Raw genomic sequence first — 22,062 nt, 5'->3', positions numbered from 1 at the left:
CGATTTGGGACAATTAACGCGCGATATATTTCGCGCTATTAGCGCGTAAGCGGAGATTAAATCCGTCTTAGAAATCGTTCCAAATTGGTTAACGGAAGCTTATTTGCCATAAACGATTTGTTAGGAGCGATTTAAGTAATTTAATTGCTACGTTAGGAGCAGAATCTATCACTTTTTACTTTATATGGCGTGTGGGGTGATGAATTTCACATAAAATCTCAAAGTAAAAAAAATCATTTTTTTATCACATTTATTTTTCATGTTATTACTGCTCCATAGACTTTAGGAGGCAGTCGGAACATTCAGGGCCTTGCCCTCATACAAGCAGTTTTGTTATCTTCCTTTTTTGTTGTCTTTTCAATGCTTCGCTATAAGCAAAGTGTGTGATTTTGTACTTAAAATATTTTGTGGGGAGGTATTTCACTTTGTACTTTAAATAGTTTGTGGGGGATTTTCATTACAAACTTGAAATAAGTTTCGCTTTTTTTCAAAATTTATTAAAATTTCACCCACTTTCTAAAAACTAGCACTATTCCGTATACCATAAAATGCAGTTCAGAAAACTCAGGGCTTCGCCCTGATACGAGCAGCTTTGTTCAAATTTAGTATATATCCTCATAGTCCGCCTGGCATAAAGTTTTCTCTATCGTGACGTTTTTAGATGACGCAGTTAGCTGCAGTTCTTGCGTTAATAAAATTTGCGTTAATTTGCTTAAACGTTATAGGTATAAGTGAGTGGAACAATTTAACTTTATAAATAGATTGGAAACGGTTTTTATCATAGTTTTTTATAATCATTTTATCCAGAATTTTTATAGATTATATACGTAAATTTTCGACTAACAAATAATTTGATTAAAAAAATGAAAATCAGGTTATAATGTTTGATTTTCAATTTATTTTTTGTGCTGAAGTTTGACTTGAAAAAAAACTATAAGAATTATTGTTAAGCGACTACTTTGCAGCAAAAAAAAAGCTGAGTATTAACTTTTTTTGTTGTTTTCCTAACTTTTTTTCGCTAAGAATATTGAGTTTTCAAATGGCATTGGAAGGAAATTCGCATTGAAGAAAAAATTGCATACGTATCCAGTGGATGCACTTTCAATTGTTGAATGCACTATGATTCTAGACTTGGGTTTTAATAGTTTACCAAACGTAGATGCGGACTCCCGGGATGTGTCTAAGGTCATTGATAACCAACCAGTATATCGTAAATGGTTGTGTTTCATCCAGTTCGTGACCCTGCTGACGGTCTTGTGGACGGACTTACCGTTTTAACTTGGAAACTACACCTATTTTTTTGGTTTTTTTTTTACCGATCACATACCCGAGATAACGATTCAAGGACTGAGTATCTAGGTAAGTATCAAAAAAATCAATTATCTTTTTTTTATTGAAAACATGAAGAGTTCTTGCCACTATGACATCTAACTTTTCTAAACAAAACGTTTTTCCCGCGAAGAATTTATGTTGATCTTTGGTGTCAAAATCTTTTGAAATCGGATAGTAAAATAGGAAGTTTTTATTGAAATTTAAATCTGCTTACCTGGGAATTCATTTTCAGTCGAGAGAATACTGGGCGAGGGAGACACACTAGAACAAGACATGGATCGTTTCCGGGCTAAGATCTGGCTTCGCATTGCGACCCGATGACATTTCGCGTTTTTGGTCCCTACCAGACCAGAGAGCCTCAAATTCCGCTTCCTATCCCGAATCTCCCGTTCGGTCGGACTACTGCGAGTGAACTCGTGAAATGGCAGCCCACGGTTCGGGTTTTTACCCGAACGCGGCGTGTTGTTTGAGTTAAATTTTCGGTTCCACGAAGTAAGATTTTTACTTGAGCTTCCGGACGAATTGAATTTATCTTCGTCGTCAGGTGAAAACGGGCTTTCGAGTTTCGGATCCGGTGGGTACAACGAGTTTTCTTTCACGAGAACAACCGAACTGTTTCCAAAATATAAGGGCGAATCGGTGTCTTGCTTAGCGAAGTTCAAGTCAGCTCGCCGAGCGGCCCACGACTTTGCCGACGACTTACTGTCTGGAAGAGCCAACCCAAAGCTTTTTTGCCGGCTATTACCCGAGAGAGTTTTCGTCTCGGTTCTTTTGCGAGCGATGCGTTCGATTTCGTCTTCGTATGACGTAACTGGTACTCGTTCTATAACTCCATTTTGCTCCATGTAATAACGCTCTGCAAACGACTCAACGTATACGACCCAATCAAGCTCTCGGTTATGACACGACAACTCATTCGCACACTGAGCATCGCTAGTGCTCGTGATTTCTTGCCCGCCGAGCGCCAAAACATCTTCGTCATCTTCGTCGAAAAACTTCGTAAGAGATTGCGGGACACCTCTACTTGAGACTCGGATCCCGTTACACTCGGCGTTCGTAGTATTTGCCGAACATATAATTCCTGAGTCGAACGAAAGCTTGTCGTGGATGTAGTGGTCCGAGATTGCACGTTTTATTGATAGCTGATTGGCAGATCCAAGCCACGTCGGGGACTCGGAGGTGGCATCGTTGGAGTCTGATTGATCACCGAAGAGCTGATTGACTGTTATGTCCATATTTGGATACAAGGACTAAAACAGTGGAAGTAGTACAGAATGTTCCGACCACAGTAAGAGTTGCACAAAATTCAGTATAAGAAATATTTCCCAAGTGTTTTTTTTTGAGTTACTTAATGCTTTGTTTTAAACGTGTGTGTGTGTGTGTGTGTGTGAGTGTGTGTGTGTGAGTGTGTGTGTGTGGGGGGGAGGGGGGGGAGGACAGAAACACTAGCCTTTTTGTAAAATGATCTGAAATTTCTTGAAAAACATTTCTTCTTCGGCAAAACTCAGAACTCACAAAAGTCATACAAGTTATGAAGAAATTTCACTACAGGTTTAAAAAAAAAATAACAGCAACGTGGATAAGAATCAGTGGTTCCAAAGTTGATTCAGCTGTCTAGATGTTTCGTGAGTTAACCTTTTGGAGCGAAATATGACACTTAACCCAGGTATAAATTTAAATTTTGAACTAAGCCGTACGTACCTGGAAGAACACACCATTCATACTTAACTAGAGCCAACTTAGCAGAGAGTTTAAGCAAAAGATACGATTTAGCTATTTATACTTGGAACCAGTGGCCAACTTAAAGACAAGGCTAGTGTTTGAAAACGCACATGAATCATGTTGAATGTGTGTGTTTTGCCTTAACGTAACAAAATTAACGTAACAGTCTGCTAAAACCCTTCAACAGTTTTGAAGCTATGAACGCTCAACCTTCTATCCACTGACTTTAAACCAAGTAAAGATTCTTTTACCATTCCACTTTCAAAACTACTAGCCATGCGCGAAATCGCGTAATTACAAACAAACCAACGATCGTTTGAGATCTAAAATTTTTCCTTTGGTAGTCAAAATATGGGTGTGAGAAAAATATTTTGGCAAACTCAATGTGATAACCAGACGCAAAAATGAAAACAAAATATTTGAACCAATTTCGCAGAAAACAGAAACATATTCTACGACTTTTATCAAGTTATAGCCCAGGAAATTTTCTTAACACCAGTTCTAGTATGTTTTTTCGCTTTGTATTTTCCCCCGAAAACTCTTTTCTTCGGAAAATGAACAAAGAAAAACTTAGTAGGCATAAAAAAACTTCAAAAGTCGCGGGAAATTACCAACGAAGACGAAGTTCCTTCCACTTCATAGTCGGAACATTACAAAAAATCCATTAGACAAATATAGAAAAAATAGCAAACATTTACAACCACCAGCTATTTTTGCAAAACTCAAAAGTAAAATGAGCAAACTGAATTTTTTTTAGCTCGAGGCAAAAAATGACACAGGCGACAATTAGTAGCCTTCACCGAAGCGAAAATTCGTTGCAGTGCAATTTGTCATAATATTTCTAGATGTATTTCGATATAAATTATTTTAGCAGTGCACAGCATCGAAACGGCCATGCGTTAGCGGGTGCTCAACATGCGGGCACTTTCATATGGAATAATTATCTGAATTATAAAGCAAAAGATCCTGATTAAATTGGTATGCAACAAAACCTCGCTTTTTTAATGCGACGATTTGTCGCTTGTGACTAATTTTCGCATGCAAAGAACTGTCGTAAAGCAGTTTTCATCATCGTTTTTTTTCATCCAGAGGTGTCAGGAGACATTAAAAGATATTTTATGAATTTTTCAATAAAAGTATAGCTGTAAAAACACTTTAAGTTGTCAGCGGTTGTAAGGGGTGATTCATCATCGCTTTTGTTTTTTGAGAGAAAAAATTTTAACAAGCATCTTTAGGCATCTTGAGGTAAAAGTTTCCAGAACGTTATTTTCAATTGTTTCAAAAGAGTCCGAACCACGACCTATATTACTTTAATATGACGAATCACTTAACGATGCATGAAGTTTTGTTGAATTAGCTAAGTTTACGCGAAAAAAAGGACCGCGGATTGCTAGAATGTTTTTAAAAATAATGCTTCTTGGTTGATTTGATTTTGAAAATCGTACAAAAAGCGAAATTATATAGCATTATTTCAGATTTTATAAAAACATTGATCAAAACTCGAAAAAAGACGTAATCTGATATAAGTTAATTCAATAGAAAAGAGATAAAGAAGAACGTTTTTGCTACGATTACCGAAGAAAAGAATGAACATCACATCTGCTTTTTTGCTCACAAATCTACATTAAAATAATAGTGTAGTTTTCAAATACTGTAGTAAAAAAATTTCAATCTGCCTAGTCGTTGTTTGCGCTTCACAAAAAATCATGAATTGGCCAATATCCAGAAAATATGGCTTTTTTGAATAAGAATATTAACGGAAATTTCATCAAAACAGTTAAAAATTTTTTATTTGTAATCAACCTGAGTTTATAAAATATGGCGTATCATATTTTGTGTCCTTAGCGCGTAAGCTGAATGGAATTATTCCAGAAAAGATTCCAAATTGGATTGAGGCATGCTCTTTGATCTACTTAAAACTTAGCAAAATTTATCACTTTGTACTTTATATTGCGTGTGTTGGTGATGATTTGAAAAAAAAAGTCATAAAAAAATCAATCAGACTTCGCCTTGATACGAGCAGTCTTGTAATTCATCGGAGAAAAAAGAAAAAATGTTGTGTGTTCTGTTGTTCGAATTGAACAAAGTAAAATCAGAGAAACCGTAAAATTTCACTTCATGAGTTCAAATAAGAAAGTTTTCATCTTAATTCATGGCACAAAAGAATTATCACTGAAGGTTGTGTTAAACTTTTGATTTTTTGCTTCTTAGGTTACGTAATTTAACTAGATAATAGACAAAAGAACATTCAATAGCCAATGGATCTAAATCCAGTCAGTTAAAATGAATTTTTTGTGAAACCAAGCCGGCCGATTTTTAAATTTCTTCGAAAATGTAACAAGACTGCTCGTATCAGAGTAAAACCCCGAATAATTCGACTGCCCTTGTATTTGTCTCGAATAATTTTTTCAATATATTCATTGGCAATTTCGAATTTTAGACTGATGATATCAAATTTTAAGTGTTAAATATTGAAATGCGTATAGAATTAATGAGACCAATTAGCTAATTGCCTCCATTCATTTTGGTTCAATTTTGCAGTGCGGAACAATTTGCCTGGTGCAAAAAATAAAGAGGTAGCTGAGAAAGTTTTGTGGCAGAATACTATAGTGTGTTCCGACAAGGCTGGGCCCTTGCAAATCAAGGGACTGGTTCCCAAGGCAGCAAAGGGTTTTGTGAAATTGGTCTGACTGAAAAATCTACACGAGCATATACAATCCTCACTTTCTTCGAAAATTGCACAAAAAATACAGGGCAAAGCCGTAGAAGTTCCAACAGTCTTTTAGTTTCTATGGAGTAGTTGAAGCTAAAAAAATTGATATGATTTTCAAAAAATTTTTTTGAACATTATCTCCCTACTCGATATGTAAGGTACAAAGTAATGTTTTTTGTATTCAGCAAAAAAAATAAGTAGACCAAAGAGCATATCTCAATCCAAATTGGAACGAGTTCTAAGACGGATTAAATCTCCGCAAATATATCACTCTTTAATTAATTCTTAATTGTTCCAAATTGACCAAATTGGCAAAGTTGAAGCTCCACAACTTAACAAAAAAAGATCAAATGGTAAAACGTTTTTTTAAATTTTGAGTGGAAAACAAAACCTTTAGAATGAAATTGAGAAAAACTCCAACAAAAATCGCTACTTATAAAGTCGAAATTTGTCAGGAGAATCAAAAACATTCGCTATTCAATTAATATTTTTCTATAAAATTTAAAAATCTATTGACTGAGTAACACTACTTAGAATCAAAAGTACTGCATTGTTATCTCAGTACTGATTGCACATCTAGATATTGTTTTCATGAGGAGGAAAATGATCAGATTTCATTTGGAACGTTTGTTAAGATCGCACTGAGACAAATTCTTTTAGATTAAAAGTCATTGAAGATTTTTTTTTTCAGATTACAAAGTTAATTCATTTCCCACGAATTTAGCACAAATGGCTATTTGGTCAGTTTTACGTTTAATGTGACAATGAATTCGTCCGCTGCATTTGAATTCTTTCATATTATTAGGTTTGCGTTGTTGTAACGGTGGTATAGAGTGTTGGCCTAGTAAGGGTCTACGAGCCAGCGCCTTTTTTTGTTTGAGTCAATATGGGCTTCATTTTTGATTTAATTTTAATGTAAACGGAGTAGCTGGAATGAAAAAAAGAATATGTTAGAATTTTAGAATGTTTGATAGTTAGAAAGTTAGAATATGCATTTATAACAGACGGTTTTTTAAAATTGTTTTTCTACTTTTATTTTGCTAAGAATTGTTGTTCTATCATTGCTACAAATGTCAAAAAAATTAACAAATTGTGCGCTGACAATTAATCTTTCAGACATTTGTCCGAATGAATCCACACTGGTCGAAATTTCTTGTTTCCAGACAAACCTCAATTTCAAATCTTAAAATTTTTCATGCGGTTTATTACGTTCTCTTAAAGCGTAAGCGGCAATTTAACCAGGTTAAAAGATAGTTCCAATTGGCTTTGAGGCAAGTATTATGGAACTATTAAGACAGTCATAGACGCGAACTCAAAACTTTGTCTTTGAAGATAATTTTTTTTCTTTATTTAACATTACGAGGCCAAACTGTGCATTCTGTGAATTTCAGATAGATTCCGCAAAAAGTAAAAATAAGACTTGTTGCGGAACCCGCGATAATGCTACTTTTTTAATCGCTCCAAAAACAGAATCCGCATGCTTGTTTAAATTATGGATTCCAGTAACATATATGATAGCACCTTCAAAATAATTATATTTTACCAGGTGTGTTTCATCAAAAAAATTAAATGCATAAGGGAAAAATGCAAGGTCCAAAATGGGGCAATAGCTAACAAGGTCCACAATTATTTCTCTAAAATACTGACAACTTGTTCCAAATACTTTTAACAATTCGTTGATTTATAGAGCGTAGCGGACCCCAAAGTCTCAAATCCTGACATTACGTTCCGTTCAGTTTGTTCCAGTTTAAAGTTTAACTTTAGTTGCATCTCAGAGACCGACAAAAAGTTCCGTTCTTTTCGTTCCAATTTTGCAGCTCATTTTTTGTTGCATCTCAAATACTGACAATCGGTTCCGTTCTTTCAAATATGTTTAAAACAATAAGCTTTATTATCTCAAAAAGATCATACTACAATTGAATTTGCTATCTGAAATTCTTTAAAAATGCAAACTTGAATTATTACTTTCATTGAGTTAATTTATCTCGAAAAACTCAAATATTTTAGTGCTCACTTGCAAATTTATCCAAGATACCAAAGGATGCATCCACGATTTAGTTAACCAATGATTTAAGAATATGACTTGTTCGTGGAATTTGCTGACAATGGTTAAGTCCTTGATTTTAAGTTCTTCTTTTTGCTAGTTTTACTTTTGTTTCTACTAGATAATAATTTTAGTTCTACATTTTAATTGTTCAGACGAAAGAACTAGTTTGGTTCAATTTATTAACTGAAATTGCGGATTCCGCTTACATTTGCGGGTTCAGCTTAAAGATTTTGCAATTTCAACTTAAATTTTTGGCATTCAGCTACATTTTGCGGAATCCAGAACAATATGATATTTTAGTTTGTTGCGGAATCCGCGACAAAACAATCGTGAAGATAAAATTTACGTTAAAACTATTTGTACGCGGATTCCACGGAAATTTTGTCGACGAAATCCACCTACCTTTTAGAGTATGTGTAGAGATTTGTCTCCCGATTTCACTGACGTACAGACACCAAATTGTGCGCCTATACAGTGCCTATTTTACCCATTATTATCAAATTTCAGAAAAAGAGGACTTATTAATAAGATCGTAAGGGGCAGCCAGGACAATCAGGGTTTTGCCCTGATATCAGAGCAGTCTTTTTGCTCAAATTTTTCTCGCTATATTTATTCTGTGATTGTTTTTTGATAAAAACGGGGTTTAAAAATTACCAATTTGGCCAATTTGGGACATTTAACTCGCAATATATTAAATCCATGTTAACCCGCGGAGATTTATTCCGTCTTAGAAACCGCTCCAAATTAAATGAGACGAGCAATTTTGTCTATTTAAAACTTTGTTTTTGCAACCACTTTGAAACTTATTTAGCCTGTGGGGGAATGATTTTGAGGGGAGTAGTTCTTACTTTTCAGAAACTTTTTAATCCAATTTTTTAAAATGTCATCATTTTTCGGCTAATTGAAAAAGCTGCTAATTAAACTTCGAAAATAAGAATACAAAAAACATGCTACACGTCATTTTCTTTAATATATTTGAAATTGCGCAAGAATGGCATCACACAACCTATTTTTACCCTGCTATTTTTTTATTTTATATAGTTTTATCATATTTTTTTTTCTTGAAATCCTTTTTCCCTACACATTTATAGCCGTTTAAAATATAAATCAAATGAATTCAAAAAAATTCTGATTTCGGCATTGAAAATGCGTATTTCCTCACTTTGTTTCAGGTGAACGCAAACGAAGCAAGCTAACAAAAATCAATAACGAATTATAGGTTACATGACAAAAGATACCTTACCTTAATGTACCAAACGAGAAGATCCCAGTCGATAAGATACCATTCCAAAAGATACCTCGTTCTAAAATCATCCACGTCATAAGAAACTGTAGTAAAATAACAAAAAGCTAAAGAAATGAAAATAAAAGCAGTTAATAAATCAAAGCAAAAAAAAGCGTCGGTTAAATTCAAAAAAACGACAAAACGTTTGGTGAGCAAGTTTTGAGCATGAATGACCTTGCTAATCACTTGGCCGTCAAATTGAAACTCAGACCTCAAAAAACAGACTAGATTACAAATGAACTTGGAAAAAGTTTTCAGTTCAACAAAACCATTTTTGCCAAACAGACATATCAAGACATTGTTCCCAGACATTTCACGTTAGAACAAAATTGAAACTAGGTTTTGAAAAACTGTGGCTATGAAATATCTTTCATTGCGAATCAGTTGCCCTTCTACTTGATAACAAAAATCAATTCTCAGTTTTGATCAATTTTTTTTTACTAGATGCAATAATCAAAGGGCCGACTAGCCCTTACCTTCAACCTAACGTCTCGTAAATAAGGGTAATCGCCACCCACAGCATTTTGATAATGGTTCCGTAAAGAAATAGGAAAGAATATGTTTGGTCAATCAAATCCCCTTTAATGTAAATTTTTTGGAAATTAGCAGTGAGCTTGTCTAATTTTTCGAGATCGTTTCGTGAACTATCCAGTTTGTTTGCCACACTGCATACTTCCTCAATTTGTAGGTCGACTGAGAACTCTACTTTTGACTCCGGCACATAAAAAGGAGCAGGAATCATATTCAGCGCAAAGACTATGTCGCTGTTTGATTCGTAAGTTTTTCAAGTGCCAACCTGGATATTTTCCGCATATAGATCTGACAGAGGTGATCCGCTTTTGTCAGTTTTGTAATGAGACGCAAAAGCATTCAACCAGGCAATTTAAGAGTCAATCAGAAGCCTTTCCGGGTTACTTCGCCGATAAGCGATTTAAGTTAGGAATCTGTAGACGCAAGATGGAGAAGACCCGTCAATCTGGATGTGTAGTGTAAAGCTGGTAGAATTGACTGGGACAATCTGGTTGTGAACAGTGTAAATATGGAAGAATTGATTGGGACAAATTTTGATAGTACCGTCTACAAGCCAGGTTTTTTGTTTACAATTTAAGTGCAAGGAGTTTCTCGATATCGTCAAACATCAACATGCGTTATTCATCTGGTTTTTCGCTATCGAAAAAAAAAACAAATTGCTTTCAAACGATCCGTTATTTGGAAATGACGGTCATCTATAGTGGGCAGGGATTTCGTTTATTTACTTCAGTCAAGAGTTCGCACTATCACCAACCGAGAGGGCAAAGACAGTTAGGTTGCCTTGTCGTCCTGTACCAATTGCATATTGTCTGCAATTATCTGGCTATTTACTCGACTTATTCAATTCCTAACTGCCTCCTTCATTTTCTGAACTAGTTATTGAGCTTTTGACCGTCCTGCGTTGAGTTTGTGACTGTGATCGTTGCTGTTTGTGATTATATCGTTCCCACAAGTGGGCAATGTTTTCGAAAACTTATATTACTCCATTTGCTCAAGCACCAGTGTGTTGTTTTCTTTGTATCGTTTTGCTTTTGAAACTCATGAGCGTCAAAAATAATAAGGGTTTGGATTTTTTGTGAGGTTCCCCAATTAAAAGATTTCATTTTTGAAAATTCAGTGAGTTAACGATTGATATAACGGATGCACAGTGTATAATTTTTTCACATGAACTCTTTTAATTCAAGGCCATATTAGCAACAAATTAAAGACATTCTGGCAGTAAGTGAATCCGAAAAATGATTCCTGTTTGAAATTGTTTGTCTTAGGTTTGCGTTGTTCATTAATAGCGCGAACCAAATTTCGAGATCCTTTCTCAAGATTTGTTTCTGATTACATTTTGATCATTAATTTTAATCATAATTCATGGGATCTTTTTAATTGGCATAAGATCTTATGGTATGGGCAATTTTAGTACAAGGGATCTTTTGGTAGGTATCTTTTGTCATGGGAATTTTTGGTACGGTATCATTTGTCCTGACACCAAATGATAGCTAGTACTTCGAGAAAAAAGATCAAACATGAATTCAAAAAGCGCTCGATGAAGCCAAAAAACTTATCGTTCAGAGACAAGTCCAAATTCATACTAAAACAAATTGAATAAAAAAATGAATAGTTAATTCCGGTTGCCTACTTAAAATCCTAATGCCTAGAAAAGTCCAAGAAACTTCAAATTGTTATAAAACTGGCAAACTTGGAGACTCTAAATAACCATTTGAATTAATTATTTCTTGAAATGTCCAAAAAATATATGAAATCAATTGTTTCATTCCAAAAACCAGAGCAGAATAGTCCCTGTATCCTAAATTGATAAATTTTTTTGAATTATTGAAAAGGTATTTGAAGGGCTGGGCGATCCCTGGCTCCAAACTAGCTCCCGATGGCAAAACAATTGCTGGGTGAAGCAGGTAAGAAATGAATATAACTGATTTCATTGTACATACTCATTTTGTTTATATTCTTTTCTTTAAGGACACCTTTTTTAAATAAAGTTTTTTAGGATGTATTTCCTGCTGATGTTCTTAAGTAGCTAAGGGCAAGCGTCTTTTTGTACATTTACTTTTTGATTAAAACGAGTTGCTGTTGCTACTCAAATCGATGGTGTGCAATTTTTGATGAAATCTTTCACAGCTTTGACAAACTTTTGGGATTCAGTTCTGGTCAACCAAAATTTTGTGATTATGATAGCCACGTTACATACGATTTCATAATTCTCTATGATCAACCTTACTCTGCACCCTTAGCTGTGATCAGGGGCGGATCTAGGATTTTCTCTAGGGGGGGGCGGATTTTCAATAAAAAATCGAATTTTTTGTCGACTTGTTTTTTAGGTCGACCAAATTGATTTTCTGAGCTCTCCTAAAGCACTACAAAGACCCTGTTTTTGCCAAAATTTCTGCGCTGCATGCAAAATTTTGAAAAAAACAGGCCAAAAAGGGCGTTTGTAGACAATTTTTGGAAAATTTTGAGCAAGAAAGCGCGTTTTTTCGGCGCGCGCTCCCCCCTGAAAATTACATTTTAGGGTCAGTCAGCCAAAAATGGATATCTCAAAATATTACAAAGGGGGACCCTTTGGGTCGGCATGGGGTCAAATCCCTGAGGGAGGGGGTGTCTGCCCCCCTAAATCCGCCCTTGGCTGTGATACTTTGGCCAGTTCCAAAAAGTTCCCGCATCCAAGTTTAGGCCTAAGTAATCGATTATAACGGATTATTATGATGATTTTTTGACATTATGTTTTTCAAGGATTTATAATTGATTATAATCGTGATAGTTTCCAAAAGATTATAATCTATTATAATCGATTATAATTGATTATAGTTCGTACAAAAAACCCTTAGAATCAATTATAATCGATTATAATTTCAATATTTTGCCAAAATTATGTCAATTCAAAACTATATTTGAATTATATCTAATGGGTTTTTTTGTGTCAATACGAAAATCTCTAAAAGAGAGATCTCTTGAACACTTTGGTTCATCTGAACACAACATTTTACCTCGAAACAAAAGTTTCATAGGGATGTTTTCATAATAGTGGAAAGATTCCCGCGGTAGATGAAAAATAAATCTTCCGAATCAATCATGAAATTAAATCAATTAGCCGATGTTTTGGTGGTTAAAAAGCTAAAAAATGCATCACAAAACAACTCTAATGGGGAAGAAAGGAAAAAAAAATCTTAAAATTTTGAATTGATTGGAAAACTTTAAAAACATTTTTCTCATTTTTCATAGGAACCAACGTCTACAAAAAGCATAAAATATAAGCAATTTAGATGCAACTTTGATGACAAAAATGGATAACCAAAAGGGATGATAATCATTTATAATCGATTATAATTGGTTTTTGTGCAAAGCTAATGAAGTAAAAATTTGAATAAAGTTAATGGATTATAATCAAATATAATTGGTTATAATTTTATCGAAAAATGGACAAATTATTAATCGATTATAAACGATTATAATGGATTATAAAATTAATTATAATTTGATCTTAAAACTGGATGAAACTGGATGCGTGTTGACTTTTGTTTTGCAACATTTTGCATAAAAATTGTGAACCAAAACGGTTAAAATATGTTTGTTGTTGCTAAAAACGGTCAAATGGAAGTGTCCATATATCACGATCGAAATAAGTCTTAATTGAAGTGTTAAGAGTAGGTTGAAAAATGTTATGAACGTTTTATCAAATTGATCAATTGTACTGATTTTTAATCGAAACTTAAGCAATCCATGTTTTCATGGCTTCTTAATAAGATGAGGATGCCCGAGATGAGGTGCTCGACTCATAATTGGACGGAAATGGTTGCAAGATGAAAGACATTAGTCAGCAAAGTCAAATCATGGGTCAAACAGGGTCAAATCATGAGTCCAAAAGGGTCGAGAGAGTCAAACAAGGTCGAAACATGGGTCAAACAGAGTCGAATCATGGGTTGAAGAGGGTGAAACCGTAGGTCAAACGCTGTAGAATCAAGGATCGAACAGGTCAGAATCAGGAGTCGAATTATTCGAATCATGGGTGGATTCATATTTATATTGAGTTTTTGTTATTCAACGGTCTGAAGATTAAAGCACGGCCTAAACCCTTCAAAATTAAGTCAAACGCATACATTGTCAAACAAAGCCGACCAAAGTCATGTAAAGTGGGAGTAATTCGAACAAAATCTAACAATGTCCGACAAAAGTCGAACAAAGTCGAGCAAAGTCAAACAATGTGTGTCATAGTTGAAAAAGTCGATCTAAGTCGAACAAAATTAAACAATGTCCGGCAAAGTCGAGCAAAGTCGAAAACGGACATCGTTCGACACACGACGGACATCGTTTGACCGTTTTGGTCGAATCATGAGTCGAGCGCCTCAGCCCGGGCATCTTTCTTTCACCCCAGCTAAATCTAGAGTTGCTTTTTGTGTAGTCATCTGCCTTTAGTGGCTATAGAAGGGCTATATGATCAATTAGAATAACTATCAACTATAAGTTTGTATCTGAGATTTGCGTTTATAATGAGATCAGTGCGGTTTTTTGATGTACAATTTCAGATTTTTCCAACCTCAAGTAAAAAGCAAATTGATAAAGTTTACTTACCATATAGATCGACTCTGACAATCTCGAGACAACCCTCGTTAGTCTGCTGTTAAAAACGTCTTAGTCACGACCGCGATAAGTGGTCATTATGGGTTGGCTAAGGACGAGAGTTGCTCAAAAGGGCTCGTTATGAAATGGTTTAAAACTGCAGAAAGCATTTCAAAGTTTTTGGTAACATGGTTAATTATATGTAAAATGCATTCCTAGTAACGTTTAAAAATTCCTGAAAACGTAGCCGGAATTTTACATGAATGGTTTTTGATACAGTCAAAACACGTGTAGCAATATTCTGGACCGCAATTAAGGCAAAAAAAGTTTTTGTTTTGTGTATGTGACCCTATTTTGTATAAAATGTTAACATATTGGCTGAGTTTTTCTGCTTTCGCTGATTGTGGATTGATAAATACAATACTAAAATGTATAAAAGTGAAGAACTATTTCCTAATCTAATACATGTGATAAGCTGCAAGGGTTTCCTATGTAATATGGGAATGGTGTATGAAGAATAATTTTACACAGAATTGCATTGCTGGCAACAAAATATAACCAAAGCCACGTGTATTAAGACTTGAACAGGTAAATGGTATGTATAAGGGAAGGTAACAACTCAAACAGAAGAAGAATTAAATAGAGCAGAAAAAAAATCAAAAACTGACATTATCATCTTATAAATTTTTAATTTTGAAGTTATGATTTCAAATCTTTTATTTCTTTTCACTAAAAGGAAAAACGAACTTTCAAAAAAAACTGAAAAAATAATTTTTTACATTTCTATGCGTTTTTTTCTTTGCAAAAATTAGGAAAAAATGTTTTTATTATGCAGTTTTCCTAAAAGATAGCGTTTGTTCACTATGGAGTGTGCCATAAAATGGGTTGAAATTGAAATTTCTACTTTTCGATCTATCTGCCCAATGAGCTCCTTGGCGTCTGCTCTCTTTTCCTACCTTCATTTCTCTTCGATACGTGATGGAATAATATTCCGCCGTCGTCCCATGTGGGATTGATGGTATAAAGGCAAAAGGGAAGACGAAGAGAGTGCATTTGAACGTACATTCAAATATGATACACGTAAAAAGGCAGTTCTATATGCTAATATTTAGGCTGCTACTCTGGGGGACTTTATAATTGTGTTGCTTATAAAAAACCACGTCACCCCTTCTGACAAGAAACAAATATGCTAGCCGAATAAGCCCAAAATTGTTTTTTTTTTAAAATCTTGGATAAGTAAAAACTTATTCCTGAATTGGCAAGATTTTGGTTCATTTCTCTTGTTTTCTTTTCAAAAAAGTTACATTTTCAGAAAAATACAGGATGTTAGTTTTTTTGAAAAATACCAATTTCTACTCAAGTTACACTTTTTGGTCGGACTTAGGTTTCTTTTTTTGCCCAGATAACCGGGTTTGAATTCTGAATGACGAAAATATTTTAGGCCTCATTCAGAAAAGGACACACTCAAAAGCCCAAAAAAAATTGAGGTTTCTTATTTTGGCAGGGATGTTTAATTGAAAAATGGGCTGTTCATTCTCTGAAATAAATTTCCCATTTTAGTTGCCCTTGTATTTAACATATAACTTGTATTTGCCGTTTCATGCCAGTGAATCAATTAACTTTCTTGGTTCAAAATGTGGTCACAAATTATCCTGTTAAATTAATTTTTTATTCAGGTTTAGTATTAAGGGATGCTTAGTTTCTCATGACTAATGATCGATAAAAAATGTAGTCTTAAAAAGTTTCTAAAAGTGGCAAATTGTAGCCCAGACTCATTTGCCTTTTTGACATCCTGTTGATTATTTTGTTTTCGGCAGATAAGCCCAAACTGATGGCTCCCATTTTCTCACTCAATTTGTTAAATTTTCCTTCTACTCCCGTTATAGAAACCGTTTTTTTCCAGAACTGTCTGCTTTTTTTGAAACTTGAATGATGCTGGTTTCAAGTTTTTTTGCTCAAGTTTGACTCTGTTTTCGAACGTTATTTTTTGAAAAAAAAACTACTCGGGTCCAATGAAATGGAGGAGCTTTTGTCTTCGAATATGTTTAAGATTTTTTTTTGTTTTCCGCGCAGAATCAGGTACCACAAAACAATTGTGGAAAAGAATCTAGTGAGACATGACTCAAATGACTGGAAAAAAAACTTCAAAAATTGTCCCAGTGTCAAAAAACCTGGTTTGAAAACCCGGTTTCCGGTTTGATATGAGGTTTTGTTTAATTTCGAGCGAGTAAAATGAGCTAGTAAGAATAGGTATACAAAAAAGTTGTGGTTACTTCAATTAGCTCTTCCTTAGCAAAAATTTTTTAAAAATTGGAAAAAAGTCTGCAAAAGAGAAATTTTTGAAAGCTTGTTTTTTATGTTTTTTTCTATTTTTTTTTCATGTTTCAAGACAAACGTTGTTTGTTACGCCCAATTCAATAGCGTTTTTTGCGTTTTCGTATAGTTCTCCTTTTACGCACGCACAAAAACGATTAGTATTTTTTATGAATGTAGTTGGAACACTACGAGTTGCTTGCGCAGCAACCGGCTATCCTTTTTTATCTTAATTCATTTTTCACAAGTGTAATTTTTGACGAAAAATTATTCAATTAAGAATGGTTAAACTTGCCGCTCACGCTGGATTATGAACATATATAGTTTGCGTTTATCATTTCAAAAATGACAAAGGGGCACAAGCAAAAAATTTCTCTGTTTTGAGTTCAAGACATTAATAAATTTGAATTTTTATAATAAAAAATCAAAAACTGTCAATAGAAAAAAAAGAAAATTCTCTGGAGTAAACATTCATACTTTCAAATATTCTGTGCTTCTACCTGTAACCCCTTTTTCCCATTTTATATGGCGTCAAAAAAGTTACTCAATTGTTTCAAAAATGAAACTCGGAAATAATAATGGGTCCTGGGAGCATAACTAAGTTTGAGTTATTAAAAAATTCAGATAAGGTGAATTGTTCGAAAAAGTTTTTGGAGCAATGCAGTAAAAAAAAGCGTTGTGCACATAATTTGTAATGTTGACGCCGTGTTTGTATAGTTTCTGCTTGAATATTCTAGAAAAACAAAGGAACAAAGACGAGCACATTGGTCAAGCAGACTGTTTTCGTTCAAAACAATGAAGAAAGTACCAAAAGAGTTATGCATGAACTAATATTTTTGCGTTCCGACTAATTTAAACGACCGAAACATCATTTTAGCATAAGTAATGTTGACTGTTTGCTGTTTAAAATTTTTCACCCAATTTCCAGCCAGAAATTGATCCAGCCAAAAAATTCTTATCAAATGTTCTATCAAAACAAATCACAAATCAAAGTTTGACAAAAGTATTTAAATGCCAATCGTGAGTTTTTGAAATTTTTCCAAAATTGCCGTTTTTTGGACTTCTTTTAAATTTTTTTGATGTATTAAATGACTTTTCTGACGCGCAATCTTTTTTTGATGTATTAAATGACTTTTTCTGACGCGCAATCTAGCTCAATAAAAACAAAAATCAGAAATATATAAAGGAAGAACAAGAGTAAACTCTTTTTCAGCAAGTTTTGTTGCTTTGAAGACTATCTGAGTTTTTTTTAAAGTTGAGCTCACTGATATTTTGGTGTGAATAGATCAAGCATAAATTAATAAAATTCCATATCAAATTTTTGAATAACAGTTTGAGGAGTTTTTCAGATATAAAGCTTTTAATGTTTTTGGGCATGATAAACAAGCAATACCTTATGGTTTGCACAGCGTTTTTAGAGCCCATAAATTAATCACTAGTTTTTTATAGAAAAAGTAATGGCTTAACTCCGGTGAAAAACCCTTTTCAAACGTTTGTATCTTGTGAGAACTGCTCATCAACTGGGTTAGAAAATGAAAAAAAAATCCTTCAACAAAAAATAAGCTGGTTTTTAATTCACTTTCAAAAATTTTTGTTAAGAGAGCAAAAAGAACATCAAAAATCTTCCCTGGTAACGAATACTACAATAAAAGGGCTATCAACAGAGTATTACACACAAAAAAACTCATAGATGCATGTTATGTACCTTTAGTTTAAATGCTGAGTCTTAGAGCTGTTTACATTACTCGAAATGAAACATCTCAAATTTGGTTTTAGAATCTTGGCTTGATTCCAGAATAAAACAAGACTGCTCGTATCAGGGCGAAGCCCTGAATGTTCCGACTGCCTTTTAAAATTTATGGAGCAGTTTTAACATAAAAAAATTAAATGAAATTAAAAAAAATGAAATTTTTTTTTCTAAAATTTGAATTTTTTTAATGAAAATCATCCCTCCACACGCCATATACAGTACAAAGGGATAGATTTCGTTCCTAGTAACAAATCAATTATGGCAAATAAGCTTCGTTCAACCAACTTAGAACGCTTTCTAAGACGGATTAAATCTCCGCTTACGCTAATTGGTCAAAATGGCCAAAATTGCAATCTTTAAACCCCCATAATTTTACGAAAAATGATCACAAGTGAAATATCTTTTCAAATTTAAGCTCAGAACAACAATAGCTTTTGAATGATATAAAAAAATTCCGTCAAAAATGGCTAGTTAAAAAGTCGAAATTTGTCTGAAGAAAAAAAAACCCACCCCGAGCACAAACATTCCGTTACTTTTGTATCGAAAGTCGGAACAAAAACTGAGTTGATTCTGTTTTCGGCCTTTTATTAATTAGTGAATGGTAAAAACTTATATTTTGTTAGTTGTGGTTTGTTAATTTAGTTGTGCTTAATTGGCAATAATCATGAATATATTACTTTGAGTTCCGGCGATTGAAAATCGGGAGAAACTATGTCTTCAGGTTTGGTTTAATTTTTTTACCACAAGGAATCTTCAAAATGCGTCCAAATCTTTCATTTGTGATTCAAAGGCTTGAGATATTTTTAAAAAATATTCTCCGTGTCGAGAGAAACCGGTTTGAAAATCTCTAGTCTTAGTCCGAGAGAATAAAACGAGCAAACAGGCTCATAGTATGCTCACAATAGTAGCCTTTTTTTACCAAAGCAAGTCGTAAAAACCTAGTTTTACTCCAGTAAAAATAGTTTTTGAAACTTCTTATAACGCTTTATTGGGAATAATGTTTTAAAAAATTTTCTGCAAAGCACGCTGATTATTTAAATATGTTTGTTGACGAAATTGGTTGCTGCAAGTACGAAATTCTAAGCTTTCTTTCAGATCTTTTCAAGCCACCACCAACAAAAAATGACGCAATTTGAAAAAATAGTTTCTGAAAATTTTTTTTAATATGTATTTTTGTAATATTTTGGTCAAAAAGTGCTGTGCTACTTGCACAGAAACCTATGTTTATGGTTCGGTTTATGGTTCCTGTAGAAATCAAACTTTTTCATAACTTTGAGAAACTACAATCAAATTGAAAAATAGTACCTTTCCGGTAAAATTAGCTAATAATTGCAAGCTAGATTATTGCACATGCCACCTTCTTAATTTCCAGGTACCATTTAGTTCAACGGGTCCCCACTTTTTAAATTTCGAACTGTTTTTGTTGTGCATATATCCTGACGCTGACTTTGACCCTTGAACTTGCGCTGCGTGCGTGACAAAGTTAACAACCGTTATCACTTTTCATACTCTTTTTTATCTGGTTCCGGTTGATGTGTGGCTTCGCGCTAACTAGTTATAACAGTAATAACTCATCATCCAGCGAATTATAGCCGAAACTGAGCGAGAATACACTTTGTGTGGTAGAGACACAGCAGGAGCGTATAAGTTATGGTGCAATAGGGGTGCAATAATAATTATCGGCGCATAAACTAATCGATGCACAGCTTATCAATGCCCGTGTATTTTCTACCCCCAAAAGTACTCTAAATTTCATCTTAATTACCCTACCGACCCCCGTGTTGTATAAAATAAATGGACTATATACCCGGCCAAGCGCTGTTTATTGGGCTAATCAGTTTTGTTATGAAATATACCGCCGGATTCAATTTACAAGCGGCATAAATTCAAGTCGCAGGGTCGGTTTTTTTAGCACCCAAGTCCCTTTACGACTATAGAGACTGCAAGGGTAATTTTTACAGCCCACTTTACAATCAAAATCACTCAATGTCCAAATCAGCGGCCAGTTGTTTCCAAAAAAGTATTTCAAACCTCCAAACTCTTTCTCATCAGATCCCTAAACTTTCGCCTCTCATAACTGGAAAGCCCCTTTAACTATCCCTGAATTTGATTGGGTAAAATATAAAAAGTTTCTTGAAATATTTGAAAAGACCTTCCTAATTGAAATAATTCCTCTAGCCTTTTCAGTCCTTTTTTAATTTGGAGCAAAAAATTTGATGAAAATTCGCACAACTTCTTTTTGATGTACATCCAAAAACGTTCATTTCAATAATCAGAAATAGTTTTCTGAGATTTTGGCAGGCATTCAACAGCTGTGACTGTTATTCGAGCGGACTAACAAATCATTCACATATGTACGATATCAGTGTCTAGTTGTTGATTAGAAAAGGGGCGCAAAACTGTACCAAAGGGAAACATTATTGATTGGCGCGGCGTTGAGTCCCTCATTGAAGGAGCCCCTCCCAACCCCCCCCCCCCTCAAGTCTGCCCCTGCTCCAAAGCCTGTAAAGGTGCAAAACTATTTTGCGCCAATTTTGCCCGCGTAGCTCTTAATTTCTTTGACGCAACTTGTTTGACTCTTCTGTCAAAACACTAAATGCTAGGCTGAAAATGTTCCACAAACTGTTAGGTTGAACTGAACCATCCTAAAAAACCGAAGTTGTATTTTTTTCGATCAAAATTGCGACAGTTTTAAAAGCCAAAAACTGGAGGACGAATTTCTCAAACTGGAGGACGAAATATTAGACCTTCATGATTTGTGCTTCAATTTTCAAAACTATCGGACTCTTTATCAGCCCCAATCTGAGTTGAATTAAGCTTCATAACTGCGAATGATTGAGAATTTTTTCAAAACTCGTTTACGTTGAATGTCAATTGTTTTAGAAACTCACTCAATTTTTATCTGGATCGAATTTGTTTTCTGGGTCAGTAAATCATTGGTGAAGTTCAAAATATATTTTTAGTTGACACACATGGTATTAGTCTTTTTTAAAAAAAAATTATTTGTTGTCTTAAGCAGTGATGATCATTATTTTGATTTTTTATGAACGGTTCTACAGACATATCATTGAGCTCAAAGCACTGATTTCACAACTAGAATTAAATTGAAACATCATAAGGATTTTCAAAAAAAAAGTTTTGTCAACTTTTTTTTAGGTCGAACAAGTTGATTTTCTAAGCTCTCCCAAATCACTATAAATACCCCATTTTGACCAAATTTACTGCACGCAGGCAAGTTTTTGAAAAAACAGACCAAAAAAGGCAAACTTGAGAACATTTTGAAAAACTTTGACCAAAACTTTGCTGGCATCAATTCACTTTTGAACGCATTAATTTGCCGCTTACGCATGTTATAAAAACGCATTGTATCACGCGTCAATTATCTCAAGCTGACCAAAATATTCAATTTCACACCCCCGTAACGTAACGTTTCGAAAAACAATCATAATTGAAATTTTTTTCTTCCAATTTTTGTATTAAAAGTAACGGAACATTTGTGCCCGGGGTGGGTTTTTTTCTTCAGACAACTTTCGAATTTTTAACTTTTACGGATTTTTTTATAACATTCAAATTTATAAAATTGTTATCTTGAGCTTAAATTTCAACTGTGATCATTTTTCGTAAAATTATGGGGGATCAAAATTGCCATTTTGGCTAATTTGGGACAATTACATGCACTATATTTTGCGCTATTAACGCGTAAGCCGAGATTTAATCCGTCTTATAAATCGTTCCGAATTGTTTGAAGGAAGCTTATTTGCCATGTTTGATTTGTTACTAGGAGCAAAATCTTTTACTTCGTACTT

The 22,062-nt window shown here is 34.2% G+C and overlaps 1 protein-coding gene across 2 annotated transcripts in view; it reads right to left on the bottom strand.

Annotated features, from left to right (window-relative positions):
• Positions 1-15,211, bottom strand: part of LOC134854544 (uncharacterized) — a 48,747-nt gene extending 33,536 nt beyond the window's left edge. Inside the window, exons 1-3 of one of the 2 annotated variants that reach the window (XM_063870843.1) lie at positions 15,150-15,211; positions 14,206-14,811; positions 1,547-2,582 (exon numbers count right to left, since the gene is read on the bottom strand). In XM_063870843.1, the coding sequence (XP_063726913.1) occupies positions 1,547-2,582; positions 14,206-14,208 (1,039 nt within the window). In that variant the 5' untranslated portion in view covers positions 14,209-14,811; positions 15,150-15,211. Of the gene's footprint in view, positions 1-1,546; positions 2,583-3,033; positions 3,150-14,205; positions 14,812-15,149 lie in introns of those variants that run through there. The other variant, XM_063870842.1, reaches the window with a different exon arrangement.
• Between the last annotated feature and the right edge of the window lie 6,851 nt (positions 15,212-22,062).

Source organism: Symsagittifera roscoffensis, chromosome 9 (genome assembly GCF_963678635.1).
Source record: "Symsagittifera roscoffensis chromosome 9, txSymRosc1.1, whole genome shotgun sequence".
In the NCBI taxonomy this organism is placed as follows: Eukaryota; Metazoa; Xenacoelomorpha; order Acoela; family Convolutidae; genus Symsagittifera; species Symsagittifera roscoffensis.
Note: the sequence above shows the minus strand (reverse complement) of the source record. Positions and strands in the feature narration are given on the sequence as shown.